Consider the following 22,915-nt stretch of genomic DNA (forward strand, 5'->3'; position numbering starts at 1 on the left):
GCGGAGTTTGAAATATTACTCTTTCTGGGTCACAAAATAAACTTTTAAGGTATTTTCATGCGAGAATGGTGCTGTGTAAACTTCAAATATCTGCTCGATTCATCAACACATCACATATTTGCATAAGTGCTCTAACGTTTTCTGAGATGCCTGTTAGCCTCCGAGCACTCTCTCCTGTACAGTACAAAATCGCTACATCGATCGCCAGCAGTGTGACTCTGAAGTGCTGTACTGTATGTTTGTACGTTTTTTCCCCAACAAACGCAACAATGTCGACGAAACGTTTTGCACCGTCAAAGGCACCTGTGGTAGGACCAAAAAGGCAGAGGAAGATAACTATTGCACAAAAAATTGGACTTATGATTCATTGATTCATTAATGTTGAATTCTCTGGCAGCTGCTCTATTCTCATGTTCTGTACCTGAAAACAAGGTTTGATCTTTGGTTTCATTCTATAATACTGGACTTATTTTTCTACAAAGGTTTGAACTTTGAGAGTGTTTAAACAAGAGAGAAAGTGTGAAAATGTTCGTGCGAGTCTAAGAAAAGTGTGTAGGGGGTTTTGTACAGCCTTAAAACATCTAAAATAATTGTAAAAAATAAAGTTGGTTACTTTGCGGATTTCACCTATCGCTGGTTATTTTCAGAATATAACACCTCCGATAAACGAGGGACCACTGTATACAAATACTGAGAAATATAAAATTTGAATACTTTCTCTCTTTTGCTCTGTTGCGCAGGGGAAAAAATATCGACAAGACGGTGAACATCATCTACAGATATATTCGGAGGAGACTGTGCATTGGTGGCATTTATGAAAGAACCATAACATCTATTACAATAATAATAACATTAGATGAAAGAGGACAACAATGGCTAAGTTTTTCTAAGTTGAACGGTATTGAAGGAGATAGCGACCAAAAAATATACGGAAGATGAAAAGTAGAAGAACAATACTGTGGATGCTTAATCAGCATCCACACTAATTATTGAAGGTCTGTGTAAAGATGTCATCTGATCCATAGATGGAGACATATCACACACGATTCTGGGAGCCTGTTCAGTCTGTTTTTCCTGCTCTTATCTTACAAGAAGGATGCAAGGGAGAAAAAACGGAAGTACAAGGGTCAGAGAGGTGATCTAATTAATGCAATTGAAATATTAGAACACCGTAAATGCTGAGTTTAAGTAAGGATACAATTTTATGATGTCATTTAGCTACATAGCTACAATCTATAAAATGTAAAAATAATGTAAATTTAATGGAATCAGGTTAAAAGAAATGTGCTTGGTTGATATACATTCAGTTTACACCAAACATGTTGTCATTGATGATTATTACTTTGAATAAATAAACCGTTGACTTTATATGTTTCAGGTGAAGTTTACTCAAGATTTTTGTATAATGAAGAAACTTTTTTGTGTGGTGTCATTAAAAATGGCCCAGTTGCTCATTCATAATGCTGTAAAATAAGTCTTTTGTTTTATAACCAAGTATTCCTTAAGAAAACAGGCGTCACTGCAGGACTATTGCTGTGATTCAAAATAGAAGTAAGGTGACAGGAGTAAGAAAGAGGAAGAGAGGATAAGTTATGAAACCATAAACAGTTTTGTTATGTTTGTTTTACTCTTTATGGGGAAGTTGAGAAGTCTTATTCGAAAGTAGCAACTCTCTGTATGACTGTAAACGATAGCTATCTCTGAAAAGCTTTGACATTTATTTTCTTGATTTGTTGATAATTACAAAATAAAAAAATGTTCACAAAAACAAGTGCGGTGTGACAAAGAATTGTGTGTTTATTGGAAGTGCCAGGATATTCCTGAACAAATTTCCTTAGAGAGTGCTCAGGCGTTTCTTTATCATTTTTCCGTAATCATGGATTGCAAGTAAAACAGCTTCCAGGATAACAGGCTAAGGGAAAGGGCAGCACAGGGAACAAAACACACTTTGGGTGTGATTTCAGTGCCACTTCCTTTGCTAAAAACAGAGGTCTTGCAAATAGCCTACTATGCACCATCAAGCACTGAGAACTTGTTTGAGTTGTGTTCATAGTCATGATGTGACTCCCCTGGACAGTGGGCTCAGTACACTCTCAGGATCCCAGCTGTAGGCTTGATAGAGGACTCAGCAACACAATAAGGTGGCATAAATGCCAAACAGATGTTGCTAGCCTCCACCTTCCACCCTATTACCCCCACAGCTATTGAAGGACAAGCTAGGCTTTTTAGATCTCTCTTGCATTTCAAAGGGGAGGTCAGGGTTTAGGCTCAGAGATCAGCAAGATAGTTGTTTTGCTGAAGTAATGCTGTTTGAAATTTTGTGAAGGCACACCCAGGCCTGATTACTGTCAGACCTGTTCAATCAAAAAAAATACTTAAATAGAACCTGTGTGACAAACTGAAGTAGGCTTAAAGATCTCAAATAGCTGCACGAGCAAAAGAAACAGCTGACAAACAAATTCAATTCAGTTTTATTTATATAGCGCCAAATCACAACAACAGTCGCCTTAAGGCGCTTTATATTGTAAGGTAGACCCTACAATAATACATAAAGAGAAAACCCAACAATCAAATGACCCCCTATGAGCAAGCACTCTGGCGACAGTGGGAAGGAAAAACTCCCTTTTAACAGGAAGAAACCTCTGGCAAAACCAGGCTCAGGGAGGGATGGTCATCTGCTGCGACCGGTTGGGGTGAGAGAAGGAAGACAGGATAGAAGACATGCTGTGAAAGAGAGACAGGGATTAATAACAAGTATGATTCAATGCAGAGAGGTCTATTAACACATAGTGAGTGAGAAAGGTCATGCATCATGGGAGTCCCCCAGCATAACTAAGGGAGGATTCAGGGTCACCTGATCCAGCCCTAATTATATGCTTTAGCAAAAAGGAAAATTTTAAGCCTGATCTTAAAAGTACAGATACTGTCTCCCGAATCCAAACTGGAAGCTGGTTCCATAGAAGAGGGGCCTGAAAACTGAAGGCTCTCCCTCCCATTCTACTTTGAAATACTTTTAAATAAGAACAACAAGTAAGCCTGCAGTGCAAGAGCGAAGTGCTATAATGGGGTGATATGGCACTACAAGGTCATTAAGATAAGATGGGGAATGATTATTTAAGACCTTGTATGTGAGGAGCAGGATTTTGAATTTAATTCTGGATTTAACAGGAAGCCAATGAAGGGAAGCCAATACAGGAGTACAGCCAATACAAACAAAGTAATTGACATCTATCAGCCTGGGTTACAGAGCCATGTATAAGGCTTTGGAACTCTAGTGAATCACAGTGAGAGCCATTATCCACTAACAAAGAAAACTTGGCCCAGTGGTGAACCTTAAAAGGAGTGGCCAGCCTACCAAAATTACTCCAACTCATCGGAGAGGTCACAAATGAACCCGGAACAACATCTAAAGAACATCTAAAGAAATCCCATGGGAGGGTTTTGAGGAGAAAAGAACTTTTTGGAAGGTTTGAGTCTGGTGTAAAACTAATACAGCATTTCATAAAAAGAACATCATACCAACAATCAAACATGATGGTGGTAGTGTGATGGTCTGGGGCTGCTTTGCTGCACCGGGACCAAGACGATTTGCTGTAATTGATGGAACTATGAATTCTGCTGTCTACCAGGAAATAATGAAATATTATATCGAGCCATCAGTTCGTGCAGCAGGACAATGACCTGAAATACACTGGCAAGTCCACCTCTGAATGGTTAGAGTGGCCCTGTCAAAGTCCAGACTTAAATCTGGCTGAGATCCTTTGGCCTTTTGACCTTGAACAGACTATTCATGCTCGGAAACCCCCCGGGGTTACTGAATTAAAACAACTCTGCAAAGAAGAGTGGACCAATGAGCCAGTGTTATGAAAGACTCCTTATCTTCTGGTTATCACAAACACTTGATTGCAGTTTGTTCCAAGAGTGGCACAACCAGTTACAAGGTTTGGATAACTTTTCCCCCCTCTAAATAAAATAAACGCTCGAAAAACTACATTTTGCATTTACTCTGGTTATTTTTGTGTCATTAATTATTTTTTGATGGAATCTGTAAGTGAGACAAATAAGCAAAAAAAAGAAAAAAAAACTCAGAAGGGGGCAAATACTTTTTAACAGCAGTGTATGTGTGTTATTAGTTATCTATGGTGGAAAAAACTACCACAGAGTACACACTCTGAAACATGAATCACCCAGAGTCAACACATGACTGTTGTACAACTTCACATTAAATATGTTTTCATATTTTGGCGCTTTGACATTCTTGTATACAGAAACGGTCACACCAATAAAGCATATTTCAACTTTAATGGACCCATTAAGCAAAAAAAAAAAAAAAGTAACTAATGCTTGATTAAAGTATACAACACCTGCAGGCGCTCACAGAGCAGTGCTGCTGTTAGGTAACATTTTTCAATCTAAGATGTGACATGTCTTAGGCCTCTTTAACATCTATTTCACTGCATGTTCATGTGTGATTTTTGACAGGTTTGGAAGAATTTATGTCTTTAAGCTTCCAATAATGCACTTACTAAAGAGAGAGTGTGTGTGGGTTTGAACAAGTTAATATTCAATGGCCCTGGTCATCAGTATGCCTGTCTGGTCTTGTTTTCTGCTTTCTCCACAGGATCATTGAGTTACCCTGCTGCCTTGGGCTTAAGATGAGGAGCTGAATTCCTCAGTCTGTATTTCCTAACACGGATAGGTCAGTAATCAGCTCAAACCATTTTTCTCTTTGAAATCTCTGAAATCTTACCACACAGACACACACACTGAGCATTTGGAGCACTTAACTACCTGTGGTTGTTGTTGCCACTGATTTTTGGTCACATGTGAAGTCTTTGAGAAGATAAAACTGATTAATTGGCTCCCGGAGTTGGATTTTTATTTATGTATTCACTTGCGCTCAGCTTTGGCCCTTCCTGCGCCATTCTTTCAGTTTTTTCCCCCCTCCACTCGGTTTCCCTAGCAACCAGGGCTCCAATCACCCGGCCAGCTGCAGATTAGTTCAGCAGTGGGGGGTTTAGGTGGGTGGGAGGAGTTGTGGTGGGGGGGGAGGGGGGTGATGATGGAAAATGAAGAAGGAGGAGAGAGAGCGAGAGGAGGAAGGAAGAAGGGGAGGGGGTGGCTCGAGGGAAGGAGGGGTGGGAAAAGTTTGAGAAGGGGCGAGAGAGAGAGAGCGAGTCAGTGTCACTGAGAGATAGGGAGTCTCTGAGTGTGCGTTTAAGAGCTAGAGCGCATAAGGAGCCGTAAAGGTTTTAGTTCGCAGGCAGAAGACTGAAGAACAGAGGAGGAGGAGGCATATCCCCAACTTTGTGACTTTTTCAGAGTATTTTTTGTACCCTGCACCCAGTGTCTTTTTTCTGTGTGTATACGTGGGAGGTACTGACAAGGGCAATGCAAAGTGAGAGAAGTGAGAGGCAGGGGTAAGGCTGCTCAAACTTCAGGAAGAGAGAGAGAGGAAGAAAGGCAAAATACTCTGATGCAAAGGAAGCATGCAAGTGGATGCTGTCTTCTGCGGGGTCAGGATTCGCAAAATGAGAAACTGCCCCAGGAGCACTTCACCAGGGCTCACCCAGCTCAGAAAGGTAAGATTTCATTTCTCACATGTTTCTATAAATTATTGTTTTTACTGAACTAAGTGAAAACTTTTTTCCTGGGAAGCTACTGCTACTTTTGGTTTTTGTTTTTTTTTTTAATTAGTATTGGCAAAGGATTTAAAGCAATCTTTGTGCGTTTACAAGTCGTCCTCACATATAATGCTTGTTTGTATAAAGAAAGCGCGTCCATGTTTCTTCAATGCAATATGTACGACAGAAGTTAGGGTATGGTTTCCTCTGAATTTTTATGAGTCACCGGTTATCCCGGACTGCTTTGGCTGCAGTTAAGGTATCCTGAGTGTTGCTCAAATAGTCAGTCAAAAAAACATCTGAATCAAGTCCACGGATCTCAGCTCTCTGGACCTCTGTGAGCTGTTTGTGCACATGCGTGCTCAACGGTTGTCAGCTCTCAGCGTTTATTAAATGAAAACAGCGTGTGGGTAGATGGTCTGGTGACAATTTGGATAATGGTCAAAGTGTGTGCTGCATTCCAAACTTGGCTTGTTAAGGGAGAGAGAGAGAGACAGAAAAGAGGGGATAAGTGAGATGAGCATTCTTCGTGGTGAACAAAGGCACCTCTTCATGCATTGCTTGTGTTGTTGTGAGGGGGCAAGCTTGGGTGGAAACCTCAGGTAGTTCCAGAAAAATGTCAGCTTACCAATATCGGGAAATGATCTGTATGCACGAGTATGCATTAGTGAGAGTTTGGAGCTGGGATAAAATGTCATTACACTTGAGAGCCTGCAGTTCATATGTTATAATATACTGTATGTGCTGTAGTCATTAAACAGAGGTCCACAACAGTACTTTTCTTCTTTTCAGTTTTTCCTGTTTAGCAACCTTTTATCTTTGGACTCTGGTTCACAGGACAGTGTGGATTATGTAGATATCCACATCAATAGCTGTTAAGTATCTCTTTAAATATATAGACAAGTTGCACAGTAACCATGGAGAAACAGAAAGCAACCAGAAGGAGTCTTTTTTTTAAAAAAGAATGAATGAAAATATAGTGCATCACAATGTTGGCTATGCTGCAAAGTGAATATGTGGCATGGCTGTAAAAAGAGTATTTAATACTACAAAATCACCACCTACATATAAAGAGGTCACCGTTGTGAATTATTGTTAAACTATAACTTACTGTAATATGTTGATATGTCCCAGGAGATAATAAAAAAAGCACCATGATGTTAAATTCACTGTAAACAAACACAGTCTTGTTTATCTTCTTTCTCAGCAAAATTCTTGAATGCATTTCCTACCTCTTAAAACAACATTACAAAATTTTATTTGTTTGGAAATATTCCGAAACTTGCTGGAGAAACTTCATCTTTCCATCATTGTTGTACTGATGATATGTGGTATTGCCAAGAAAGCGGAACGCCAGCCGTAACATCTCCTCTCCGTTTCCTTCAGCAAATATGGTTGCTTTTTGTGTTGAAAGCCAGTTGAAGTAGAAATGCCCATATAAGGCGGTTATATTTGTCTGTCCTTTGCACCTATGTAGTCTAAAGATGCAGCTACCAACCATACGTGGTAGCATTAGCTCATAACTTTGCGCTCCACCTTGTTATCCAAACGTGAATACTTCTGTCTCATAAAAACAACGCATTCTATGGCGTGCACACGCAGGATGAAAAACACTGCTCTACTATGCCACTAGTGGTCAAAGAGACAATAATAAGTTTGATACAGTACTTTCTGTTTCAAAGCAGATTGTAAAACTGAAGGATCGTCTGCCATGTCCTGTAAGCAAAGGATGGCTATCAGTCAGCCAATATAATCCATCCCAGTGGATTCCTCAAGTCTCCTCGAGTATTTCAGTCTGTTGGGTGATCATTAAACCCAAGAACAAAATCCTTGGAACATGCAGCACTGGAATATTTATATTTCTGACTGAGGCGCAGCCAAACTTTTTTTTTTCTGTACTTTAGGTTCACTTAAATGGGTAAGGCTGGGACGTTTATTGAATTGAGAATGGCTGACTCCCCCAGCGTTGCAGAGAGAAGGTTTATAGAGCTGGAGATAAAGACACAGGGACCATCTGTCTGCTAGTCAGCAAACTTATAATAAGTGAGCTGCAGTCTTTTCCTGTAAACACATTGTGTCTGTCTCTGTGTTTGTGTCTGGTAGTAGTGTTACTATCATACACACACTGGCCTGGCAGATTGGATTTTTGCATTCTGAGTTAAGATCGGAGGCTAATTGCCTTCATGGCTGCGGTGTAAGACAATATGCACTGTAGAGGAAAAGTCAGCACTTGTGACTTTGCATTCATCACACAGGATTTCTACCCTCCCTATTTTTCAGTCATGCCCCTCCTCTGTTACTCATTTTTGCTCTCAGCCATTTGCTCCACTTTTCCCTGTTTGACTTTTCACACCAAAATCCTGACACACTCATATCCATGTTATTTTCACTCAGCGTCCATCTATGTGTTCCCTCATGATAAACACACTTAGACACATCAACACATGCAAAGCACAAGGGCTTAAATCTACTCAGAGAATGTTTCATCAGCATGTATTCATTGTGTGTGTGTGTTTGGGGGGGGGGGGTCCTGAATTCTGAAACACCAGATGTTTAGTATTGTGACAAATTGGTCATCTGTCATGAGTGCACTGGCTTGTTTTTTTTTACTTGGATGCATACTGAAGTGGAGAAATCAGTCTTGATTCATTGGAATGACTCACTAGAGTACGAGTACATCCAGGAAAGCAGCGTTTTAGCTCCGTGCTGACGCAAAGGTCTCTATTTTGCAAGAAAGTTAACTGTTACGGACCTGTTTTTACGCGGACCCACACTTTTCATGGATTTGTTTTGCAAATGTATCAGACAGCTGTGCACACATGAAGCCCGTGCACATATCTGTGTACTGCAGTTTCACTGTATTGTGTGCATATTTTAGCAGTGTTTCTCTGTGTGTGTGTGTGTGTCCGTGACATCTGTCTCCTCTATTGTTTTCAACTCCAAAAAGTGACAGCAGGCCTTTAGGAGGTTACGGCCCATCCACCCCTCCTCTTATAGGCGCTCTGCTCTTGACAGCTGCTCCGCAGGGTGGCGTGCAACTTAAAGACCCCCCCAGGCCAATCTCCTACAGCCGCCGTTGTTACCACAGTGACATACCCTAAAAGAACAAGCGATGGTCAAAGAATTCCTCTGGTTTCCAAGTTGTGGTGGCAGTGGGCATTTATCTGTGATGTTGTTAGATGGCCATGGGTTTAATCATAGTAAAAAAAAACAACCTTTGATACCTCCTCTCTCTCTCTCTCTCTCTCTCTCTCTCTCTCTCTCTCTCTCTCTCTCACACACACACACACACACACACACACACACACACACACACACGGATGCAAGAATAATTCGTACCATCTTAGAGACCTGGAATCCTGTTTCAACTCACATAAATGCATATATTTATATTTATAATGCATACCATCACACTGGATACTGGAGTCATTTATCCAGTTGGCAGCTGGCCATATAGCTTTCAAGTTCACCCGTAACCTTGACACAAACACACACAAATACACACAGAGAAATCTGGGTGCCCCCAGCCTCTCGCATGCAAGCTGTCGCTCTGTCTGGCATCTTCTCTCTCTTTCAATGTCTGACTTATATTAAAAAGAGCTCTGACCACAGCCAGAGGGAAAATGGTTGCTGTGACACTAATTGGAACGTTTAACAGGACATGGCATGCCGAATTTCTGTCCTGCTGCGCTGTTTACATAGACAGCGGTGCAGAATGTGAATCTCTAGCAGAGAGATGGGCATAGACAGAGGCAGCTGCAGCTGGATGGCAGGTTGTTAGATGTGGCCTTGGAAAATCATCACGGGAAAACCAGTGCTGACAACCACCATCCAAACCAAAGTGCCAGCCCCGTGTGGCTTTGTAGCCTGTGCCCGTTGGCGGCGTGTGGCATAAACCCGAACACACACATGCACGCACATGCGCACACACATGCAGAAAAACAGGCGCAGACAGATTCAAACAAAGACATGGAAATACAGGCGAGAACGTTTACAGCCTCACTGGTACAAAACCTTTCCATGCACATCTACAAACACTGTGTTTAAGAAGAAACATGCATTTACTCTTTGCTTAACATCCCCAACTTGGTGGGAGTAAAAAACATACTTGTAGGTGGAGAAGGCTGCAGTCTGGAAAGGAATGTGTCCATCTGGGTTCAAAGTGTAATTATAATGTGGCTGTACACCTCATTGATTTGGGCTCAGGTTGCCTTGTTATGATGGGCATTCCAAGCAAAGTGGGAAAAGGTTAGTGCACAGTTTGAATCTCTTCTCTTTTCTAAAATTTACAGGTTGTTTACCTGTGAATTTAGTGATCTACTCTAAAATGACAATTAAAACAATACTTTATCTGGACCTGGAGCTGGAGATTTCATCAAAGTGTAACAACATAATGAGTAGATGCCCCAGACAATCTGCAGACACAGAGCAGCTTTGATCATACCAAATCACATCTAAGCACTGTCTTGTTAGATGGAGAGAAAGTAGTAGTTGTCTCTTTGTCTGTCTCCAGCTTAATTATGGTTTTCATAATGTAATTTCTGTATTTTATTGCAATACAGTTCAAAGCTTTATTGGCTGGTTTGCAGTTCTAGTTTAGCAATATTTAACTAAAAAAACAGAATACATTTTTGCACAAGTTTCTTCTTTGTAAGTTTTTCAGTGACTCTGGTATCATACAGAAATTATAAATCAGTTAGATGAACTGACAAAATGAAACACCTTTCTTCTTGAAGACACGAAAGCGGAAATGCACGTCTTTACATCAGTTTACTTTGGCTTGCTCCGCTGGTGCTAAACTCTCTTCATCCACCGGCGCGCTCGGCCCAGGCTCGCAGTTGTCGGTCAAGGGGTGTGTGGAGGTCAAAAACGTCAGCTCTGACTCTGGAGTTTGCACTCCAGAAGAGCACTTTCCCAAGCTCTCGCCTTTTTCAGCTCCCCCAGGGATTGGCGGCGAATTACAAAAATCTGTTTCTGTGCAGGCATGCAGAGGAGCAGGGGATGGGATGGGGGGGTGGGATCTCTGGTGGGAATTCTCAAGTGAAACCCTTAAAATATGAAACCGTGAAAAAAACAGGAAGGAGAAAGAACGAGAGAGAGAGAGGATTTTTTGACATTGGAGCTCAACTCAGAGACTGTGGCTTTGAGGAGAAATTTGATCAGGGGCCCAGAGGATAATGTTAGTGTGCTCAAGAAGCCAGGTTATTGTTGAAAGGATGTGTAAGTCCACTCACTGCAGCACATTCGCGCAGGCTGAAGCTTTCTCCGAGAGGAAAGGTTTTACCATTAGGCTCAAGAAACCCACATTGTGTGTCAGCACAGTATAATATCAGATAGCCATAAATGCTGCTTACTGTTGGATGTGTTTTCCCCACATGAATTATGGCGTATAAAGTGACGCTTCCTCGCATGTCTGTAAAATCCTGGCCCCTTGGGTGCTGTTGATAGCAGAGCCAGGTCTCAGGTGTCATGCCCTGGGATTGTTTCCATCTCTTCGAGGGCTTGGTAAAACATAGACATCTATGGTTGTGTGACAGCAGTAAGTGTGCGTAAGAGGCGCCTCTATCGCTATGCTACTTGCGGGTGTTAAGAAATCATCCGCTGAAATTCATCACATCAAATAGAAAGTCTCATTGCCTTTTGTTTGGCAAGATTTCCTGTCAAAGACCATACTTACTATGTAAGTGATAATTTATATGAGCTGCAACTACAGGTGCTCCTAGACCGAGACCTTGTTTCTTAGCATAGGGCAATCCCATTGTATTTGTGGGATAGGAGCTGAATGTTTTACATTTTAATTTCTAACCTCTGCACATCTGGTGAGTCACTGAGTAGTTTGTGACTATCAGATTGTCTTTTTCTGACACTCCTTCCTTGAGTTTGGTGTTGAAAATGTGTTCTGTCTTTTGTCCTGTCTCTATCCCCTCAGCGCCAGCTGGTTGTGGCAGATGGCTGCTTCTCCCTGAGCCTGGTCCTGTCTGAGGTTACTTCCTGTTAAAAGGGAGTTTTTCCTTCCCACTGTTGCCAAGTGCTTGCTTATAGGGGGTCATTTGATTGCTGGGGTTTTCTTTCTAGTGTTGTAGGGCCGTTACATTACAAAGTGAAGTGGCTCGAGGCAATTGCTTTGTGATTTGGTGCTATATAAACAAAACAGAATTGAATTGAACTGAAAAATGTCATTCTAGTTATGCAGAAAATCCCAAAAGCACTTTTTGAGCACTTTGAGATTTAAACTACATTCTTCCAGGTTTGCTCAAACTAAAGTGGTGTATTAGCTGTAAAGGTACCCTATTTTGGACTTAACAGGGACAATGTTATGGGGGTAATGTAGGCCAAACTGAAAGCTGAAAATTGGCCTTGGAATGAGTTGGCAAGGTCTTTGGTCTTTGGAGCCAGAAGGGTAATTGGGAGCAGACTGGGGATGAGTCAGAGCTGTGCTGATGGGAGCTTTGTGTCAGTGGACAGGAGGGGCTGACAAGTCCATGGGAGGGATTTGGCGAACAGATGCTCCACCTCTGCAAGGAGAAGAAATACGACACGCTTTCCCAGATGGGGGGATAGAAAGAAAAAGAGATTTGTTTGCTATGCCTACAAGTCAGGCTCATCATCCTTCACTTCTATTTTTTCTTCTCATTTTGTTCACGAAGCTTTTCTTCACTGATGGAGATAGTTAATGCCTCTTAGTAGCCTCTGAGCTTGTGTTGTTGATTAGTAAAATCCATTGTTAAGATGGAGGAAATACTTCATTTTGCAATTTTCCACCGGGTCAGTTGAGTTTTTAAAAAGAAAGACTCAGAGGATCAATCTGATTTTCAGCATTTATCTTGCAAACAGTGTTTAAACGTTCTCCCAAACATAATCACAATATCACATTTAAGTCTTTAGTGTACGACTGACCTGCTAACCACATGAAAAATGGAAGCCACAAATTCTAATGGAGTTAAAAGCCTGAGATGAATCATTTATAAACTCTTGACAAGTGGAGATCAAGTGCGAAGGACTTTTGGGGAGGATTTTGCTGAGCTTGTGTGGAGTTTTCCTTCTGCTTGTTGCCATTTTGACCTTGTGGTAGCCAAAGTTGTCCCATTTATCAAAAGCAAACCCAAGTTCTTACTGTATGGGGTGAATTTGTAAGCAGAAACACTTTGTGCGGAAAAGCCCAATGACTTCATTTCAGGAGGTTGCTCTTACTTAAGCTTCCGGCGAACTGAATCACATTTCCTATTCATATGAGTGCACAAAGACAAACAAATAAATAAGTACTCACTTGATGTGTGAAAAAGCCTCACAAATGGTGTCGCATTCTGTTGCATGGCTGTGCCTTCACGCCCTAATTGCGCCTGCAGTGGCTTTCTTTGTCACCCCAGTCATAATTAAGATTTGTTTACATTTTCTGAGGTAATATTTTGGTCCATGATCCCAGCTCCCAGTGGGATAGACTCTAGACACCAGTCATCGGGAGTCTCTTGTTAAAAATGACAACCACAATAACAAGAAATGCTATACAGTGGGGCAAAAAAGTATTTAGTCAGCCACCGATTGTGCAAGTTCCCCCACTTAAAATGATGACAGAGGTCAGTAATTTGCACCAGAGGTACACTTCAACTGTGAGAGACAGAATGTGAAAAAAAAATCCATGAATTCACATGGTAGGATTTGTAAAGAATTTATTCGTAAATTAGGGTGGAAAATAAGTATTTGGTCACCTCAAACATGGAAAATCTCTGGCTCTCACAGACCTGTAACGTCTTCTGTAAGACGCTTTTCTGTCCCCCACTCGTTACCTGTATGAATGGCACCTGTTTGAACTCATCATCTGTATAAAAGACACCTGTCCACAGCCTCAAACAGTCAGACTCCAAACTCCGCCATGGCCAAGACCAAAGAGCTTTCGAAGGACACCAGGAAAAGTATTGTAGACCTGCACCAGACTGGGAAGAGTGAATCTTCAACAGGCAAGCAGCTTGGTGTGAAAAAATCAACTGTGGGAGTAATCATCAGAAAATGGAAGACATACAAGACCACTGATAATCTCCCACGATCTGGGGCTCCACGCAAGATCTCATCCCGTGGGGTCAAAATGATCATGAGAACGGTGAGCAAAGATCCCAGAACCACACGGGGGGACCTGGTGAATGACCTGCAGACCTGACACTACAACGGCAGGGAATCAAATCCCGCAGTGCCAGACGTGTTCCGCTGCTGAAGCCAGTGCATGTCCAGGCCCGTCTGAAGTTTGCCAGAGAGCACATGGATGATACAGCAGAGGATTGGGAGAATGTCATGTGGTCAGATGAAACCAAAGTAGAACTTTTTGGTATAAACTCAACTCGTCGTGTTTGGAGGAAGAAGAATACTGAGTTGCATCCCAAGAACACCATACCTACTGTGAAGCATGGGGGTGGAAACATCATGCTATGGGGCTGTTTTTCTGCCAAGGGGACAGGACGACTGATCCGTGTTAAGGACAGAATGAATGGGGCCATGTATCGTGAGATTTTGAGCCAAAACCTCCTTCCATCAGTGAGAACTTTGAAGATGAAACGAGGCTGGGTCTTCCAACATGACAATGATCCAAAACACACCGCCCGGGCAACAAAGGAGTGGCTCCGTAAGAAGCATTTGAAAGTCCTGGAGTGGCCTAGCCAGTCTCCAGACCTCAACCCCATAGAAAATCTGTGGCGGGAGTTGAAAGTCCGTGTTGCTCGGCGACAGCCCCAAAACATCACTGCTCTCGAGAAGATCTGCATGGAGGAATGGGCCAAAATACCAGCTACTGTGTGTGCAAACCTGGTAAAGACCTATAGTAAACGTTTGACCTCTGTTATTGCCAACAAAGGTTATGTTGCAAAGTATTGAGTTGTATTTTTGTTATTGACCAAATACTTATTTTCCACCCTGATTTACGAATAAATTCTTTACAAATCCTACCATGTGGATTCATGGATTTTTTTTTCACATTCTGTCTCTCACAGTTGAAGTGTACCTCTGGTGCAAATTACTGACCTCTGTCATCATTTTAAGTGGGGGAACTTGCACAATCGGTGGCTGACTAAATACTTTTTTGCCCCACTGTATATGCGACATTAGAAATATAACAATGGATACAATGGTATATTTAGAATGGACTGATAAGCAAAAACACACACACAGGGAGAAATTAATTGTTTATGGTATCCCCCCACAGTTCCTGTCTGCTTTTGAGGCTAACCCAGTTTCAATGCTGTCTCACGTCCATCCTCCTCTTACAATGGAGGGAGAGGGCCAAGGGGACACACCACAGCGGGGCAGGGGGATTATCAATGGGTTTGGACAGCACGTTGCACAATGTGTGTGCATATGTGTGTTTGTCGGTGAGTGGGCACTTTCCAGGCTTGTAAAAGTGTTTCTGTGCGTGGCCAAATATTGTACACGGGCACTCATAGTCAGAGTCTTTCTGTTTGGATTTTCTCCAAGGCCTTGCTATGGAATCAGCTTGGAAAAGCAGCAGGGGCCCTGAACAGGACACAAAGAGAGAAGCAGAGAGAGGGAGACTGCAGAGTTGTGATAAAATTCCATTTTTTATTTGCCAGACCATCTCCTCCTCTTCCTCTCTGTACATTTTTTCCTTTACCATCAAACCGTTCTGCCCTACTTCTTTAAGAATCAGGCACAACCTTTCCAAGCCCTGCAAGGGCTCAAGGCAGCGTGCCAGTTGGGATTCCTAACATATGCCTCACAATAAATTGGCTCTACATGATTTCTGCTTTCTGTATGGAAGAGAGTGGGCAAAGTATTAAACCCCGCCCCCTTTTTCCTTTGCTTCTTCCTCTGCATCATACTTTGCTCCCCGCAACTTTAAGACTAAGTAGGAATGAAAGAGCGGTAATGAAAGAGAGAAATAAAAGAGTGAAGGACGGTTAGGAAAAAAACCACCAAGTTTGCCATTCCAGAAGAACCTGGCTAAATGTGCAGTGGAGTGTTAAATTGATCACAGGCACGGCTTTGGCACGTCGTATACTGAACCACATCATGTAAGGGATACGGTCTCCAGCTCTGCCTTGGTTGCAGAAAGAATCAGAAGAACATGAATGATCGTCTCTTCTTTACTTGCTATAACTCACATTTTGGGCAATAATTTTTTTAGTGTTATGTAAAGGCTAACTCCAGTAGTTTATCCACCCAAAGTTACTTTGCTGTATTTACTCCAAGCTGTGATATCTGTGAAATGAAGTGTGAGCTCTGAGTAATTTTGTCCTTTTTAGGTATTTCGCAGTGACAGAGAGAAAAGAACAAGTTTGGGGAAGGACAAGTGAGGAATGATGATGTCATGGTGTTAGCTGTTCCTGCAGGGCTGGACAGAGAGACGGAGAGGAGGATGAAATCTTTATGAGAAGCAGCTGTAGAGAAGAGGCAGACAGGCCTCCCGAGTTTGATAACAGCAGCCGGCCCACAGCTTGCTGACAGTGACTTAAAGGTCTGATGAAGCAGAGAGTGAAACACTGACAGCACCCCCTGCATAGAGTCTGATAAAGGTTTCATTCCAATAGCAACATTTTGTCAAGTTATCACCAAATATCAACACCTGAGATGATTTTTGGAGCAAAAGTACAAAAATAATAATATTCTGCCAAGTTAGAAAAGTAAGACTGGTAATATCACTGTCTGAATGCATAAAAATATATTTGCACTTCATAGCAAAGACTAGGTCAACTTCTATATATGTGTGAATGTGTGTGTGAATGGGTGGATGACTGGTTGTGTAAAGCGCTTTGGGGTCCTTAGGGACTAGAAAAGCGCTATACAAATACAGGCCATTTACCATTTACCATATATGACTAGTCAAACAAGTAGATCCTTGCGTAGAAAATTTGTGTAAGCATCAATACATTGTCATCAAATAATTGAGTTCAGCATCATCTATGAAAGGACTGCTGTGTGTCTAGCTGGGTAATTTTTTGTGCTTGCTAACATATATCATATAACATATAACAGCATACCTTGGAAAAACACTTGATGTAGGGATTACTCAAAATTCTTAGCAAACCACAAGACTTCTGAAACAGTGTCTCCAAAGTGGACATGTTTGGCCATAATGCACAGCGACACATTTTGCAAAAATCAAACAGAGCATGTCAGCACAAACACCTCACACCAACTGTCAAGCATGGTGAAACTTTTGGAGGGGTGAATATTTAGGATATTTCACAGCCATAGGACCTGGGCACCTTGCATTCATTGGGTTGATCATGACCTCCTCTGTATAGCAGTATAGCAAGTATTCTACAGTCAAATGTGAAGCTGTCTTTGACAGCTGATAATGATAATGGATAATGATCCAGAGCACAGCAGTGAATCTGCAAAAGAATGTCTGAAAAAGAAAACAATCAAGGTGTTGGAATGGCCCAGACCTCAACCTGATTGAAATGCCAGGACTTTGAGAGAGCTGTGCATAAATGAATGGCCGCAAACCCGAATGAATTGAAAAATAAGTGTGGGCCAAATTTGTTCCATGATGATACAAGAGAGTGATGAAGTCACGCAAAAATAGTTACTAATGATTATTATTATACTTAGATTTTCACAGAGTGCTTCTGCATTTTGGCTTATTTTTAGTAAATAAAGAATTACACCGTGCAATATGTCACTTTTTCGTTGTGTTTACCTAATTTTAAGACCTGGTAAGCACTGGACCATTATACCTGAGAACTGAGAGGCTTTTTACCACAACCATAAACATGTTTAAAAACTGTTCTCTCTCTTATATGTACATTTACCATTATATTCAGCGTGTATTTTTTGACATTTAGCAACATAAGCAACATCCCTCTCTCTGTGGTATATTTTCGGTGTGTTTATGTGAATCTGTCCGTGTCCAGATACCGAGGGCCCATCTGCTGATAAAATCTCCCACGGGGTTTGTTATGCAACTGATGCTTGGCTCTGATGCCCTACCTCTGACACCAGCTTCTGTTATCTTTTAAGGTTTAAAGGTTTAAAGGTATTTAGTGCTGTGTAGTGTTTACCAACCACCAAGACTCTTTCCATCCTGAGTCCATGACTGCTTTGAAATTTGTCCTTTGTTAGATATATTTTTGTCATTGATTTTTTCTTCAGATCGCTGGATGAATAATATAAATATTAGAAACAGCAATAGAGTCAGTGCATGACAGAATGCAGCAGAAGTACTGTTTGTAGATAAATCACTTGGTATCCAAACCATAATTGTCATAAACATCAGACAATTATCTCCATTCCAGGCGATTTTCCCCTCCTGTGTCATCCACGCAGCTGAGGATGAACAGTACTCCTTCCATTTCCTCTGCCCCACATGTGCAGCCTGTCACACATCACAGGACAGAGGCTGAAGGGGGCGGGGCAGGTAGAGGTCTTTTGGGTCGCAGTTTCCCCGTGATATTTTTATTGGTCTCAGCAGATGACTTCCCTCAACCTCTGCATTGTTATGGCGGCCATCTTTTTTTCTAGAGGTCAGCGTTAACAATGGCTGCCAATAGATGTTGCAGACAAAAGCCTTAGCACCCTCCCAGAAAAGTTTCCTCAGTAACCGAATGCTGTAAAACCAGCAATGCTGTCGAATTTACCGCTTTTACAAGCTGTGAATACAATACACTGCTGGTCGTCAGGTTCAGGCAAGTGCTGGGAAGCGCATCAGTCAAAATGTTAGAATCCAGTAATACAGAATCGCGTGAAAATACCAAATTACCTTTTAAGGCTGAGAATTTTGGCCTTGGGGATCCTAGCAATGAAGTGGGACAGCCTAAAAGCATGCACTGTTTTCACAGTGCAACAGTATACTCATATTTTTCTTTGCAATATCTACTTTCCTCTTTGGCTTTGACAACCCCTGTCTCTCCAGCTGCACCACCACTGCTCTCCTCTGTTCCTGTCTTCCATCCACCCCACCCCCTTCCCCCTCGTGACATGCAACGCCCTTCTGCAACACAGAAAAGAATTAAATCGTAAAAGTTTTACAGTTTAATTACGGCATAACATCCCTGTGGAAGTCTTCATGCTTCTCCGCGCCCACCCTCTTTTCCATGCTGGATTTCTATTCTTCGTTTCTTTTTTGGGGTTTTCTTGTAAGAAGAAAATAATCAGGTGGGGGAGGAAGAAAAAAAATCACTTGATGTTTCTCCTCAAACATGTGACCCCGCTCAGCTCACAGCTGAAAATAATTTGGGCCTACAGGCCAGTGGATGGCTGATGCAAACCTCCCTCCTCCTCCTCCTCCTCCTCCTCCCTCGGGGGCTAGGCTTCGGACTGATGGGGAGCTAAACACAAAAGAATGAATGGCTTGAGCTGTGGGCAAAAGCTAGAAGCTAAAAAGGATGACACATTGTTCCTGTGGTCAGCTTCTAATCAGACCAGACCACAACTCTTCCTCATACTCCATTTGCTCTTTCATTCTCAAAGAGGAAAACACATAAAGCAAAAACCTGAGGGCTATTTATGCTATTAGCTCAGGGAAGAGTTCAGCTATTTATATTATTTTGCAATTTACTTTTTTTTCATTTGATATTTTGACTTTTTTTTTTGGAGTCTCCCCCCTCACTAGCAGTTAGGACAACAATTTGTGGAATTTGGGTCAATTTGGCTCACATACCCCTCAGAGAGGGAGAGCCAGGCCAGGAAATGTTTAACGGCCTGCAAACACCTCTAAGTATCCGAGCACATGTGGTAGAAGTCAAACACATAAATCCGCGTGTGGGCCTGGCATATGGACTCCTTGGCAGGATGTAGAAGTCTATGTAGGTGTATTTTCATATGGGGTTTTGTGTTTGGCTATGCAGCAGGGTGGCAATGCATGTATTAGTGGCTTTGTGAATTTACTGTAGAATTAAAAGCATGAATACAGCAGGACTTGGCCCTGAACTATCTCTTTTTTTCCTTGCGTCTACTACTACTTGCCAGAAGCAAAAGGCCAGGGCCTATTGCTTCATGCCAGCCCTCCACATGTGTTTACAGGCCAAGCAATGAGCACTGTGCACCAGTGGCTCCAGTTCAGTGTTGCATATGGATGGCCTTGCTGCGCTCCAAGTGGATCTGGTTTCATTGTGCGCTGACAAATGGACCCAGTAATAATTTAAAACTGAGCACGTCCCCTCACCCTCGCATCGGCACTACTTTCCTGTGATAAACAACAGCAGGAAAATGTGTGGCTGGAAGATAGACAACAAATTACGGAAGCTCTTGTCAGAAATGAAAGGAGTAATGTGCAAAAACAAAATGTGTGTGTGTGCTGCAGTGCATCAGAAATCTGATCTGGCAAATGCAAAAAAGGGCAAAACGCTGAGGATAACATAAAAAGTTGAGTGCTCCTGTCTCACCACCGCCGATATAATCCTAATGGATCTTAATTGCATTACAGTGTGGTTCTCTTTTCTTTTTTTGTATTTTTCCATAATGCCACATGGCTAATGGGAACCTAATATGCCTGTTGGCTGTTTAGGCGTTTTTCAGTGCTATTCTCCAATTACTGACCAAGTGAGGAATGGTAGTTTGGTGGTATTCCATGCAGTCTGTGAGGTCTGCTTTTCTGCAGCTGTCTTCAAAAAGGAGTTTTAAAATAAGAGATTTGTTTGAGCCATTTGGTAGTTTACTTTCACACACCACTCCCTAAGAGAGTCCTCGAAAGGAGCATCTTCTTTTGACCCAGTCCTCGTTCATCAATCTATATGTCTGCCTATTTATGAGAAAAAATACAAGCTGAAATATTTTTGCTTATACTGTTTTTTTTGTAACTTTTTGACCTGCAAGCTGAAATATAATTCTGTTTTCCTTTTTAATAGACACTCCATCTTTCTGACTGACTGGCTGACCGTCTCTCTCTCTCTTTTTTTTTTTTACCTGTCTTCTCAGGATGCCAGCTGCTAGCACCATGACCGGTGGGAGGGCCCTGCTGCTCTGTACAAACACTGACAACTGCATCTACCAATCAGTCAACGGGTGGGTGCCTTAAAAGACAATTGAATAGGTTGCCATTTTGCTTCTGTGATATCGTGTAGTATGGTATCTGATTCCAACTTGTATGGTGTTTGTTTTGTCCTCCTAAACAAGGACATTTACCTCTGTGTAATAAGTTTGATGTTACACACTCATCTGTCATTATGAAATTAATTGAGGAGCTTCGATATACGAATGGTAAATAGACTGGTACCTATACACTTTCTTTCTACTCACTTTTTACTGCAACCTAATCACACACACAATGATATTCAAACACACTCCAATGGTTGTGTTCGGGGAAACTGATTGGGCGTTCAGTATCTTTGACACAGTAGGAGCCGTGGATCACTTCACCAACCTTCCAGTTGGTAAAATGACCTGCTCTACCACCTGAACCACAGCCACCCCAAATAAATAACTGTACGGTTAATGCCAGTAGTGGAACATACTAGCTGGCCAAAGCACAACTTCCTCCAAATTTCAAGAAATGGTCCCATAGCCAACAGAAAACTCTGAAGTGGACTTAAGCAAGGAGGAGACCCCCCTTTTCATTAAGCTCAACAGTACAACAATAGCAGGGAAGGGGAGCAGAACAGGGCAGAGGCAGCCATCTGGCATCTTGATACTGTTACTGCCCCCCTGCTGCCACTGTCTGATGCGTCCATGACCACTCTCCAAGGCCCCTTCTGTCATCCTTACAGCATTCATTAGTTTCTATTTAGATTATAATGATGGGATTTTCCTTTTTGTTTGTGCCAATAGGGGTGGAAGATTTTGATGTCTGTTGTTTTGAGGGCCTGCCATGCCAGTCACAGTTGCTCAAAAGGTTCCAGACATTTCTCTCAGGGAAAAGTCCAAAGCCGATGAATATTTTTGTCCATTTCAAACACTCCTGCAGTAGCCTCCTTTCCACCCTCAGAGACCCACCGAAAGTACCGTATCACCCTCATAGAGAACTTTGCTCTAGGATGGCACACTCTAGTTCCTAGAGTATTTAAAAGCAGAATGAGAGACAGAGCCTTCATCTTCCAGGTCCCTCTTCTGTTGAACCAGCTCGCAGTTTGGATGTGGAAGACAGACACCATCTCTACTTTTAAGATTGGGCTTAAAACCTTCCTTTTCAATAATGCACAGCATTAGAGCTGTCCCAGGTGACCCTGAATCTGCCCTTAGTTACATTGCAGTAAATGTCCGCTATTTATTGTTAGACTACCATTTTTTTTCTTCTTTGGCTCCACTTTTTCTGTAACTCAGTCACTTGTCTCTACCTAATCTGGCTCTCCTTAACTTTTGTTTTTTATTGACCTTCCTAATTTGGAAGAGAATTATATCTTTTCCTCCGTGATCATATTTTCATCAAGTTTTGCCTTGTCTTTGAAGGTCTTTGAGGAAAGTAATTCCCCCCTCCCCCTCCCTGGAGATTTCCTCTAGATTGCATGACTGTTGGTTTTCACATCCAGCAATGTCATCAGAAGTCACCCAGCAAGGCCACATTTCCTCTGTTTGTTGGAAATTCAAGTCATTTGATGAATAGGCTTTTGGGCTAGAACAGAGTTTTGTGGGTCAGGAGCGGAAAAGAAAGGATGCACGTCCACACTTAGCTCCCTCTCGTCATCTGCGCATACTTGCATCTCCCTCTCCAGAAATAGCTTTGTGTGTAGCTCGTAAACTTTGACCCTCAAACCCAGAGTTCAAACAGTCATGACTCAGTAATGTTCCAGGAGTGAATCACAGCTGAGACAGAGGCACCCAACAGATGTTTGAACTCTTTTAACAAGAATTCCTGTTTGGCCCGTAAAACAAAGCTCGGTTTGGGTGGAACCGTAAGCACTGGGATTGTGTGGCCAATTTTAAGATTCTCTGCTGTGTACAGTAAAAGCGGAAGTGGACAATTTTAAAAAAATATTGCACAATTCATTATTAGATTTGACAACAGTCCAATGTAATCCCTCCCTCTGTTTTTTTTAATCTACATAGTTCTCACTGCTGCTTTACCAAGAAAAGCCTGCAGCTTTTGCCTTTCTTTCTCTTTCGGTTTCCTTTCGCTCCTTCCACACAGTCTGGTTGCATCTTTTGTTTTCTTTTTGTTCAAGCTTGCAGAAAACTTCCTTCCTAAAAACTGTAATACACTGTTTCAGAACGACTGAACCTTTTCTTTTGTCCCACATGACATAAAAGCTCTGGTTATGGAAGATCATAATCTATAACAAACATTTTGTAGTCTTGCAGTCATGTGTCGAGTTGAATTTCTAAACTTTTTGACAGGTTTAAGGAGAGCTTGTCTGAATAGTGTGTGGTTTTTTTGAGATGTTATTTTTGAAGTATTTTTGTGTTCTCTGTTGGCC

The 22,915-nt window shown here is 41.9% G+C and overlaps 1 protein-coding gene across 1 annotated transcript in view; it reads left to right on the forward strand.

Moving 5' to 3' along the window:
* Positions 1-5,202: 5,202 nt before the first annotated feature.
* Positions 5,203-22,915, forward strand: part of LOC146628184 (DENN domain-containing protein 2A) — a 32,806-nt gene continuing 15,093 nt past the window's right edge. The window contains exons 1-2 of the mRNA XM_085359391.1: positions 5,203-5,582; positions 20,484-20,570. Of these exons, the coding sequence (XP_085215517.1) occupies positions 20,485-20,570 (86 nt within the window). The 5' untranslated portion in view covers positions 5,203-5,582; position 20,484. The remainder of the gene's footprint in view (positions 5,583-20,483; positions 20,571-22,915) is intronic.

This window comes from Diplotaxodon limnothrissa, linkage group LG7 (genome assembly GCF_057381915.1).
Source record: "Diplotaxodon limnothrissa isolate DT_005_m linkage group LG7, D_limnothrissa_male_GT1.1, whole genome shotgun sequence".
Lineage (NCBI taxonomy): Eukaryota > Metazoa > Chordata > Actinopteri > Cichliformes > Cichlidae > Diplotaxodon > Diplotaxodon limnothrissa.